Source organism: Balaenoptera ricei, chromosome 8 (genome assembly GCF_028023285.1).
Source record: "Balaenoptera ricei isolate mBalRic1 chromosome 8, mBalRic1.hap2, whole genome shotgun sequence".
In the NCBI taxonomy this organism is placed as follows: Eukaryota; Metazoa; Chordata; class Mammalia; order Artiodactyla; family Balaenopteridae; genus Balaenoptera; species Balaenoptera ricei.
In genome coordinates, this window is record NC_082646.1 from 43,364,364 (window position 1) to 43,376,718 (window position 12,355).

The window sequence follows — 12,355 nt, forward strand, 5'->3', positions numbered from 1 at the left end:
ACATCTGTAAAATGGATATATACATTAGAATTATCACACAGGCTTGTTCTCTGAATTAAATAAGACAATGCATGTATAGTGCTTAAGAATATTTGACACTGCATCAGTATAATTACCCTTAACCTTAATTTCCTTTCAACACTGTGGCTAACGTCAAGTATCTGAAGGGCACTGAAAAATCCTTAAAGTGAAACTATTTGACTAAATGAAACGCCATTTGAGGGCACCCTCTATCTCTAAACAGAGGCATAGAGACGGAAAAACAACTCCAACATGGATGGGGCAAATTCCCTCCTACTTTGCAGTCTTCAAGGTGCCTTGCAGAATGCTAAAGCCTTGCAAGCAGATGGGCTCCTGGAATTTAAGTTCGGGGTCATCTGTAAAGACACCCTCCCCACCCTCATCCCCACCAGGGAGCTATAGGCCTGGGTCTCCGCCAGCTCTAAGTTACTACCCCCAGTTATCTCCAAAACGTCCCTCCTCTCCCGTTACCCTGCCCTTCTGCAGCCGGACCTCCTCTCACTCGGGTCTTCTACCCCGAGCGCTGCTCACTGGCCGCTACCCAGCGCTCCAGGAAGGCTCCTCGAGCCCCAGCGCCTCGGCCGGGCCGGGCCGCCCCACTGCGCATGCTCCCCGCCGCGCGGGTGCGGTGCGCCAGGCCGGGCGAGGTTCTCGCTCAGCCGGGGAGGCCTTGGCCACGCAGCGGCAGGAGCGCGCGTCCCGCGGCGGCGGCGTCCTGGAGACCCCCGAGAGATGGAAGCTGCGGCGCCGGCGGCGGCCGAGGCGGCTGGGCACGAAGAGCTCGGTGGGTGCTGGACGCGGGCGGGGGTGCGGGCCGACGTGGCGCAGGGATGCGCGTCCGCGGGAAGCGCCGAGGCCCCGAGCCCGCGCTCAGCCTCGGCCAGGGGTCGGGGGGCGGTGCGGGCGCCCGGGCGGCCGCCCACCCTGCCCCACGCATCCGGGTTCGCGTTTCCTGTCCCTAGACAGCGAGAAACGCGGAGTGGCTTTCCGGTCGTTATTGGTGTTTCTTGGGGGGTCAAGGTTTTTGGGGTTGTGGGTCTGGCGTAGGTTTGAATGTAAAACCAGCAAAGCAAACCTCCCTGGGACATTTGGGTTGAGCCGAGGCTTAGGAGGTGACTGACCTCCGGGTCAGCACCTGCACAGGAACGAGTTGTCCGACCTGAGAGCTGGGTCAGGCGAAAAGCTAGGCCCTACAGAGGGCGTCAAAATGTGTGTGTGTGTGTCCGTGTGCGCGCGCGCGTGCGCGCGCTGACGGGTAGCGTGCGCTGGTGTACGTTTCAAAGGCAATGCCGAGCCTTCGCTGTGACTCACTGTTTTTTTCCAACGATGCTTTAAGGAAGTTTCCATAGTTTGGCTTTTCAGACACGGCAGCCCTGTTCGGAGTCCCTGGTGAATCCTTAATTTACCGTCTGCCACCCGAGGAGTGGCGAGCGGGACGTGCTGACCAGACTGAGATACGACGTGTAGTTGGCTCACTTGGCAGAGTTTGTTTTCCTGCTTTCCTCTGGTGTCTTGTCTCCTTGGCGACAGGGAATGCAAAACTTTGTTTATGGTTTCCCTCTGTCAAAAGGAAAACAAAAATAGAGATCGAGGTGGTAATAATATTGTTCCTCCCAGTTATATGCATTGTATTAGGAATATTTGTAATTCGTTGCTAAATGATTAAAAAAGAAGTTGAGCTTTAAAGAAATACTTTATTATAGTAACAGATTGCCGTCCTGTAATAATGTGCAGGGCACTTTGCAGTTGATTTCTTTCAAGTCACAGTAATGGTAGAAATAAACGTAACATGTTATTGAATGTTTACTGTGTCGAGCAGTATAAGTGCTTTACATATGTTTTGTTTCCTTTAATCCTCACAACAATGGGGAGGTCGGTGCAATTATTATCCCTGTTTTATAGATAGAATAATTTTAAGTTCATTAATGGCAGTACCCAGATAGGAATCCAGGTTTATCTGTTTTAAATTCGTTAATAACCCATCTTAGGAGGTGGGAAAATGTGCATTCTCATGCATTGCTGGTAAAAGCAGTATAATATACTTATCCTTAAAAATGCACACATCGTTTGACCCAGCATTTCTACTTATAGAAATATTTCCCAAGGAAATAAGTCATGTAACATATCAATAGATGTTCATTACATTATTTATAAATGAGAAAAGCTGGTGACTATCTAAATGTCCAATTAAAGGAAATTGTTCAGGTAAATTGTGATATAGCCGTGTAGTCATATACTGAATAGCCCTTTAAAGTCATATGGGAAGATGTGCGCCATATGTATTTTTACTAACTGAAAAAGTTTTCTAAATTATTTTAATTTTTTAAAGTTATGTCTCTTCATTAATTCAACACATATTCGTTGAGCTTCTCCTATGTGCTAGGCACTGCTTTAGGCATTTGGGATACATCTGTGATACATCTGTGAACAACACAGATCAAGATTCCTGCTCTCATGGAGCTTATATTCTAGTAAGAGGAAGCAGACAATGAACAGTAAAGACAATTATCAGTTAATTTAAAGTCCATTAGGCTAAAAGTGCTATGGAAAAAAGAGCAGAGTAAGGGAAATCCGGAGAGAGCGTGGGAGTTGGGCAGTTTATAGCATTTTATAAAGTAGTCAGACTGGACCTTATTGAATAGGTGGGACTTGAGCAAAGACTTGGAAGAGGTGAGGGAATTAATCAAGTGGGTATCTGAGGAAAGACTCTTCTAGGCAGAAAGAACAGCTGGAGTAAAGACAGAAATAGTGAGGAGGGCAAGGAGGCTGAAGCAGAATGATCAAGGTGATGATGAGACCAGATTATGTAGGACAGCGGTCCCCAACCTTTTTGGCACTAGGGACTGGTTTCGTAGAAGACAGTTTTTCCACCCGGTGAGGTCGGGGGGTGGGGTGGGGTGGTAATGCGAGCGATGGGGAGCGGCAGATGAAGCTTTGCTTGCTCGCCTGCCACTCAACTCCTGCTGTGCGGCCTGGTTCCTAACAGGCCGTGGACCGGTACCGGTCCACAGCCTGGGGGTTGGAGGCCTCTGATGTAGGGTCTTGCGTTCCATGTGAAGCCTTTGGCTTTTGCTCTGAGAGAATGGGGAGCCAGTGCAAGGTTTCAGCAGAGGAGAGACATGATCTGACTTAAATTCTGAAAGGATCACACTGTGTGAAGAGTGCACTGTGAGGGGCAAAAGTTGAAGCAGGGTATTTCAGCAATTCAGGAGACAGGTGGACATGTCCTTCACGGCAGTAGTGGTAGCAGCAGTGGGAGTGGAGAGAAATGGTTAGACTCTGGATATATATTTAAAGTAGAGCGAGAATGATTTCCTAACAGATTAGATGAGGGGTGAGAGTGAGACAGAGGAGACAAGGATAACTCCAGGGACCTGAGTGTCTAGAAGAATGAAATTGCCATCAAATGAGATGTTGTGGTGGTTGTATAATACGTCTACAAATTCTTTGATGTTTCTCTCGTCAAGAGGAGGAACTTAATTTCCTTCCCTTTGAGTGTGGGCTGTATTTAGTAACTTGCTTCTAGTGAATAGATTATGGTGGAAGTGATGATGTTTGACTTCAAAGCTAGGTCCTAAAAGGCATTGTGCCAGGCTCTCGTTTTTGGATTAGTTACTTGGGGCGAGGTAGCTGCCATGTTGCGAGGATACTCAAGCAACTGTAAGGAAGGGCCCACATTGCATAGACCTGAGGCATCCTGATGGCAGCAATAAGTTGTTATACAGTAATCCATAGCCAGTTGAGATGGGTTAAGCCAGGAAGGGCAGGTTTGGTGGTGAAGATCAGGAGTTCAGTTTGGGGCATGCTAAGTTTGAAATGTCTATTAGACATGAAAGTGTAGATGTCGAGTAGGCAGGTGGATTTATGTCTAGAGTTAGGGAGATGTCTCGGCTGGAGATACGAATTCGGAAGTCATCATCATGTAGATAATATTTAACGCCATGGGACTGAATGAAAATATACTGGAGTGAGTGTATGTGTTTGTGTATACTCTAAAATGTTGCCAGCAGTAGTTTCTAGGTGATGAGGTCATTTTATTTTCAAAAATGTTGCTTATCTTTATATTTTCTGATTTTCTACAATGACCAAATATTATTTAATTTAAAAAAGAATTTTAAAAATTGGGTGTCTGCGTGAAGAGCACTGGTAGAGTTGTTAAGATACAGGTTTCCTTAAGGTCTGCACTTTATTTCAAAGAGGATGGGGACCTCTGGAAGGTTTCTTGCTGTAGACATTTTCTCTGCCTCGGAAATGAATACAACAGTTACTGTTCCCATCTTACATATAGTAGTTTATAGATTTAGGTAACATTATATTATTTACATTATTTTTTTAAAAAAGAAACTGTTCCCACTTTCTTTCAGTTTATCAATTGCCAAAATATAAATAAGTGGTTTCTTTTATTTTGCTATTGTAAAAGTAATGCAAGTTTATTACTTTCTTCTTATTTTTACATTTTCCAGGGAAAGACAGAAAAAAGGTACTTACGCTCTCATTGTCTGTATATATCCTTGTTAACTTATTCACATGTTGATATATTTCCTTTCTTTAATTTTTAATTAACTTTTAAAAACATCATTGCACTCATACTGTGATTATCCAGTTTTTTCCTGCTCAGCAATTGATACATTTTCCCTGTTTTATTCAGACTTCAAAACCAAAATTTAATTGTCAGTGTCATAGTTTATAAAGTGGCTGTACTGTAGTGCAGGGATCCCCGACACCTGGGGCTGTGGACTGGTGTCAGTCTGAGGCCTGTTAGGAACCGGGCCGAACAGCAGGAGGTGAGCAGCGGATGAGCAAGTGAAGCTTCATCTGCCGCTCCCCATTGCTCGCATTACCGCCTGAACCATCGCTGCACCCTCCCCCTCCCAGTCCGTGAAAAAATTGTCTTCCATGAAACCGGTCCCTGGTACCAGAAAGGTTGGGGACCACTGCTGTAGTGAATTTAGCAGTTTCGTGATTGTTGCACATTTAGGTTGTTTCCGAATTCTCTGTATAGTGTTTTGATTAAGATCTTTGTGCAGAAATCCTTTTCTCCATATACTGGATTTGCAGAAGTGGAATTACTCGGTGAAAAGGAGAAACATTTTAAAGGTTTCAATACATATTGCTAAATGAATGTGATTTTTCTCTATTCGGACAACAGCTGGAAATTTAGATTGATTTTAGGTTAGAAAATTCAGGTTGAAACAATTGCCTGGGTAATATAAGAGAGCATAAAAAGCACTGCCTAAGAATGTTCCAATTGTATGCACCATTAATGTATACATATGATGTATAATGTATGGTTTATAATATTGAATGAAGCTAGTATTTCTTATTCATTTATATTTTTCTATTTGTAAATAGAAATAATTTTGTCTAGATAGTTTGATATCCATTGATTAATAATGTTTTATTTTATAAGACATTGTTAATTCTTTTTTTTAACTGAAATATAATTGCTGTACAGTATCATATAAGTTACAGGTGTACAATATAGTGATTCACAATTTTTAAAGATTATATTCCACTTATAGTTACTATAATATATTGGCTATATTCCCCACATTGTACAATATATCCTTGTAGCTTATTTTATACCTAATAGTTTGTACCTCTTAACTCCCTACTTCTCTATTGCCCCTCCTCCCTTCCCTCTCCCCACTGGTAGCCACTAGTTTGTCCTCCATATCCGTGGGTCTGCTTCTTTTTTGTTATATTCACCAGTTTGTTGTATTTTTTAGATTCCACATATAAGTGATATCATACAGTATTTGCATTTCTCTGTCTGACTTATTTCATTTAGCATAATGACTTCCAAGTCCATCCGTGTTGTTGCAAATAGCAAAATTTCATTCTTGTTTATGGCTGAGCAGTATTCCATTGTGCAATCTACAGATTCAGTGCAATCGCTTTCAAAATACCAATGACGTTTTTCACAGAACTAGAACAATTATATTTAAAATTTGTATGGAAACACAAAAGACCCCAAATAGCCAAAACAGTCTTGAGAAAAAAGAACAGAGCTGGAGGAATCACAGTCCCCAACTTCAGATTATACTACAAAGCTACAGTAATTAAAACAGTATGGTACTGGCACTAAAACTGACACAGATCAATGGAACAGAAAGAGAGCTCAGAAATAAATCCACACACTATGGACAATTAATCTGTGACAAAGGAGGCAAGAATATACAATGGAGAAAAGATAGTCTCTTCAGTAAGTGGTGCTGGGAAAACTGGATAGCTGCATGTAAAAGAATGAAATCAGAACATTCTCTAACACCGTATAAAGCATTGTTAATTCTTAACTATAGTAATCACAAGTATTTTTCAGAGCTGTCCAATTCAATTTGGCCAAAGGCGAGACGTTGGCAAGTAATAGACTTTATGTGTAATGTAAGTTGGATTTTGTAATTTTTAATTACTTTGCATGAGTATTCCTGTTTTATTTCATATGTTCTTACCTCTATTAAAGCTTATCCAATGTTAGGTTTTTAAGTATTTGTCTCCTTCACTAGTCTCAATTTCCTTCTGTCTGGCATAACATATTTTGTCTGTATGCATACTCAGTATTATAGCACAGTTTGTAGCCCATAAGTGCTCAGAATTATTAATTATTAGTAGTAAATGAATTAATTTCATGTCAGATTTATATTTTAAAATTGTGTAAAGCTAAATTTTTATCTACTATTTCATTATGTAGGAAGGGGAAGAAAACTAATATTTATTGATTACTTATTATGGGCCAAGGACGAGGCTCTATGCTTCATATATATTATCCCATTTCACTATCACAAAACCCCTGTGAGGTAGAAATTACTACTCTCATTTTCTACATGAAAAGATAGGCCCAGAGGAATCCTGGTTAAAATATAAATCAGATCATGTCACGCCTCTGCACAAAACTCTACTTTTGTCGAGCATGGTAGCCTTTAGCCATATGTGTATCTGATCGGAAATATGGTTTGTCTGAATTACAATATGCTGTAATTGTAAAATACACTCTGGATTTCTAAGACTTAGTATGAAAAATAGAATGTAAAATATCTTGTTAATAATTTTTATATTGATTACATTATCATTGACATGATAATATTTTGGATATATTGGGTTAAATAAAATGTTATTAAAATTAATTTTACCTGTTGCTTTTTTGCCTTTTGCTTTTTGATAATGGCCACCCTACCATGTATGAAGTGACATTTCATTGTGATTTTGATTTGCATTTCCGTGATGATTAGTGACATTGAGCATCTTTTCTGTTGACCATTTGTATGTCTTCTTTGGAGAAATGTCTGTTCAAATCTTTAGCCAATTTATTAATCAGGTTATTAGGTTTTTTTTTTATTTGTTTTTGTTTTTCTCGCTCTTGAGTTGAAGGAGTTCCTTATGTACTTTGGAAATTAACCCCTTATCAGATATATGGTTTGCAAATATATTCTCCCATTCCTTAGATTGACTTTTCACTCTGTTGATTGTTTCCTTTGCTGTGCAGAAGCTTTTTAGTTTGATGTAATCCCACTTACCTATTTTTGCTTTAGTTAACTGTACTTTTGGTGACACATTCATGAAATCATTGCCAAAACCGATATCTAAACCTTTTCTCCTATGTTTTCTTGTAGAAGTTTTACAGTTTCAAGTTTACATATAAGTTTTTAATCCATTTTGGGTTGATTTTTGTGTATGATATAAGATAAAAATCCAATTTCATTCTTTTGTATGTGGATACCCAGTATTCTGAGCACCATTTGTTGAAAACGCTGTCTTTTCCACATTGTGTATTCTTGGCACCCTTGTTGAATATCAGTTGCATAGACTGATTTCTGGGCTCTCTATTCTGTTCCATTGGTCTGTATGTCTGTCATTATGCCAATATCATAATGTTTTAATTACAGAAGACCTTAAAGATCCCAAACAGTTTTGAAAAAGAACAAAGCTGATCACACTTCCTGATTTCAAAATATATTACAAAGCTAAAGAATCTTTCAGTATCTTAAAGCATAACTTTACTCTTGGGAAAAACTGTTGTGCTGAGTTCCAAATAGCACTGGGATAATGGCAGCTGCCTAAATCCTAATCTCTCCACATATCCTCCCCCAAAACCTGTTAATTCAACAAGGAGCACAAGTAAACACATTCATGAAATTATTCTTATAGCATTAATAGGAGACCAAGGATACCACAAACTTCAAATAATCTGTAAATAGAAAAATAAACAAAATTTCAAACAGAGCTCCTGTCGCTGCTGCAAATATGGAGAGTGGAAGAGTCGTCTTTAGAATCTCTGTGGAAAAGAGGAGAGGGGAGCAGGAGGCTTGGAAGAAGCACAGTGAAAATCTCCCTTAGAAAGAGAAAATCTAAACTAAAGTGTTAAAAGTCTAAACAGAGGTCAGGTCGGGGAGTTGGTAATTCACAGCACTGAGTACAGGGAAGGAATTTGAACATTAGCAGGAATAGAGGAGACAGCCTTGGCAAAACATTTCTTCTGGAGGGTAAGGAGATAAAAAAGCAGTGGAGATGCCCCTCAGATCCCTGGAAGTAAAGAGAAGAAGGAAAGTAACGGGGGAAATTGAAGATTCTGCAGAAATGGAAAAGCACCAGAAGACATGCCAGTTACTCCCTATGACCCCTGATAACTCAACATCATCCATTAAATAAACTGAACTTCACTGTGCTGGCAGAAGGAAATACTGTCAAACTAGGATCCCTGTCCATGAAATGCCTAGCAATAGGAGAAATCATAAATAAAGAATAAATTACAAGGTGTCTAAGGGAAATATATTGAAATGAAAATTTAAGTCATTGAATTTCAAAGAAGAATTTAAATGAGGTAAAGAAAGACAGTAAAATGGTTCTAGAGAAAGTAGTGAAATGGAAGACAGACAACAAAGATCCAGCATGTAATTGGAATCTCTAAAAAAGAAAAACAAAATATTTGAACCAAACAAATGCTTAAAGATATAATCCAAGAAAAATTTCCAGAAATAAAGAAAGCCTAAATCTGTATATCAAAAAGACCCACTTTGTACCCTTTTGAACTCAGAGTGCTCAACCATAAGACATATCATAATAAAACCATTAGACTTTTAAAACGGGAAGATTCCTCAGGACCTCAAGCAAAAAGAACAAATTATGTAACGGCTGAAAAAATTAGTCTGACATCAGACTTCTCAAGAATAGCATACAAAGTAAGGTAAGAGTAGAGCAGCATTTTCCAAGAAACTCAAGGGTAGAAAGTGTGAGCCAAGGATGTTCTGTCTAGCTGTCCTTCATATCAAGGCTATAGAATATAGTTTAAAACATACAAAAATTCAGGGAATACTGAGCCCATGAGCCCTTCCTGAGCAATCTACTAGAGCAGTGGTTCTCAGAGTGGTCCCCAGACCAGGAACATCAGAGTCACCTGGGACCTTGTTAAAAATGTATATTCTCAGGTCCACCTCAGGCCTGCTAAAATCAGAAGCTTTGGCATGGAGTATATCAATTTGTGTTTAAGCAAGCCCTGCAGGTGGTGCTGATGCACATTCTACAGGAGAATGAACTTCTTCCAGCCAAGGGATGATTGAGGAAACTTTGGCAGAGGACTGATCACAAGCATTTAATACATTGATTGTAGATTTAAGTCTAAGACATGAGTGGGGATATGATTGAACAACAGTATGTAAAGCATTTTGTATATTGCCAAAGTAGATAGAAAGAATACAACTGAAAGATGAGAGAATAAGAGACACAGAAAAGCAAAAGTAGAATAAGACCATTAATTGTTGTATAGGTGGAAGTCAGAGGACACCATTTAAAACTGATAAACGAGATAGCAAAAGATTAAGAAAAAAAGAGGATTAAGGGCACCATAAAAGATAAAATGGCAAAGGTAACTAGTAGAATAGCTCAACTAAATGCAATACATGATCCTGTACTGCAAAAAAATTACTAAGAGAACCTTATTAGTATAGTTGATGAAACTGGAAAATAGAATGTAGATTAAATAAAATCGATCAATATTAAACTACTTGAACTTGAAAACTGTACTGTGAATATTCAGGAAAATATTCTTGTTCATAGGGAATACATGCTAGTGATAGGGCAAAATGGCATGATATATGTAACCTACTCTCAAATAGTTAATAAAAAGTGATAAACATTTGAGAGAGAAAAAGAAAACATGGCAAAAATGTTAAAATTTGTTGAGCCTGTAAAGGATACATGGGAGTTTTTTTTGTACTATTCATGCAAATTTAATGTAAGTTTGAAATTATTACAAAATAAGTTTTAAAAAGTTATGTCAATCAGTCATTTCCAACTAAATCATTTAGGTTACCCCAATTCCCTGTTACATAGGTTTATTGTATGTATTTGAATGGAACAAACTTTCACTTCTTTAAAATATCCTATACTTCAGACCTTACTAATGCTTATCAGTCATCTGAATAAATTTGAATTTAGTGAATTTTACAAGAACAAGACAGACAGTGATGACTAGTGTTATCTTTCTCCTCAGAAGGAGCAAAATCATGCTAAAAATTGCTAGATATAAGAACAGATTTTGATACTAAAAATTTAAAGATTGGAATGGCTTTATAATTTTCTTAAAGCATTTAAAATTATGCTTGCCAGCAATTCCACTCCTGGGTATATGTACAAAAAAACCCAAAACACTAATTTGAAAAGCTACATGCACCCCAATGTGCACAGCAGCATTATTTACAATAGCCAAGATATGGAAGCAACCTAAGTGTTTATGAACAGATGAGTGGATAAAGAAGATGTGGTATGCACAGTGGAATACTACTCAGCCATAAAAAAGAATGAAATTTTGCCATATGCAACAACACGTATGGACTTGGAAGGCATTATGTCAGACAGACAAATACTGTATGATATCACTTACTTGGAATCTAAAAAATACAACACACTAGTGAATATAACAAAAAAGCAGACTCATGGATATGGAGAACAAACTAGTGGATGCCAGTGGGGAGAAGGAAGGGGGGAGGGACAATATAGGGAGAGGGGACTATGAGGTACAAATTATTAGATATAAAATAAGCTACAAGGATATATTGTACAACATGGGGAATATAGCCAATATTTTATAACTATAAATGGAGTATAACCTTTAAAAATTGTGAACCACTATACATACCCCTGTAACATATAATATTATACAACTCTACTTCAATTAAAATTTTTTTTTAATTTTTAAGAATAAAAATAAATTAAAATATGATTACCATTTATGTACTCAGTATGATTTGAAGCTAACAAGAGATGGAAGTTCATTTTATTATTTCTTCACATTTTTCACCCCATAATTCTATCATCATTTACTATAAACCTCAGGTAGACAAAACAGAAAACATTTTGCATTGAATACTTATGCTTTTCACTTTGCACTGCTTAGTCCAAACAAAATATCCAGCAAATAAGTCTAGTTGTTTCTTTCTAAATATGGTAAAACTCAAAAGTATTAATGTGAATTAACTTAGGGTGGAAATAGTAAAGATGCGTACAAATGGCATGTCCTACTATTAAAAATGTTATTTATACCAGCTTTAACCCAAGTTTTAAAATGATAGTGAAGCACTTTTTCTTTTTAAAGATATGGATGTAATGAGACCCTTAATAAATGAGCAAAACTTTGATGGGACATCAGATGAAGAACATGAGCAAGAGCTCCTGCCTGTTCAGAAGCATTACCAGCTTGATGATCAAGAGGGTATTTCGTAAGTGTTAAGGTTAAATGTCATTTTCTCTTTTCACTCAGTGTATATTTTGCAATCATCTTCTATGGACCAGGCACTTAAGTAGATACTACAGAAGGCACGAAGATGAATAAGAGACGGTCCCCACCCTCAAGGCGTTTATAGTCTATTTGGGAAAGAAGAAATACATCTAAATTACAGAGCCGTGTGTAGGAATTACTAAAATGATGATATGTATCAAATGCTATGGATCTTGAAAGAAGGGAGATCAGATTGAGAGGAAAAGAAATTTTAAGAGAAGGGGCTTCTGAAATGGTTAGGAGTTAGACCGCGGGAAGTAGGTAGTAAACACTTCTTTATGTTGAGTGAATGGTATGAAACAAAGTCATGGTCCCAGGAAAGCAGTGGAACATTTTTTAAACTTTTTTTGTTATTTTGTCATCATTAATAGATTTGAATAAGGTATTATTCTAATAGTGATTTAACAGTTAAGCAAAGTAACATTTTAATTGATCAAAAAAGAATAGTATAAAGTAAAAAAAATTTTAGGCAAGCATTTTTGTTTCATAAATTAAAAATTTGTGCTATTCTTCCTAGTTTAATTTGTTTTTTCTTGGTCAAGAGACCTCCTTCAAATGCCTCTT

General features: G+C 38.2%; 1 protein-coding gene across 2 annotated transcripts in view; it reads left to right on the plus strand.

The window, feature by feature from the left end:
- Window positions 1-644: 644 nt before the first annotated feature.
- Window positions 645-12,355, plus strand: part of SLC36A4 (solute carrier family 36 member 4) — a 46,979-nt gene continuing 35,268 nt past the window's right edge. For both annotated transcript variants that reach the window (XM_059930591.1, XM_059930592.1), the window contains exons 1-2: window positions 645-805; window positions 11,609-11,732. In XM_059930591.1, coding sequence (XP_059786574.1) covers window positions 754-805; window positions 11,609-11,732 — 176 coding nt within the window. In that variant the 5' untranslated portion in view covers window positions 645-753. The remainder of the gene's footprint in view (window positions 806-11,608; window positions 11,733-12,355) is intronic.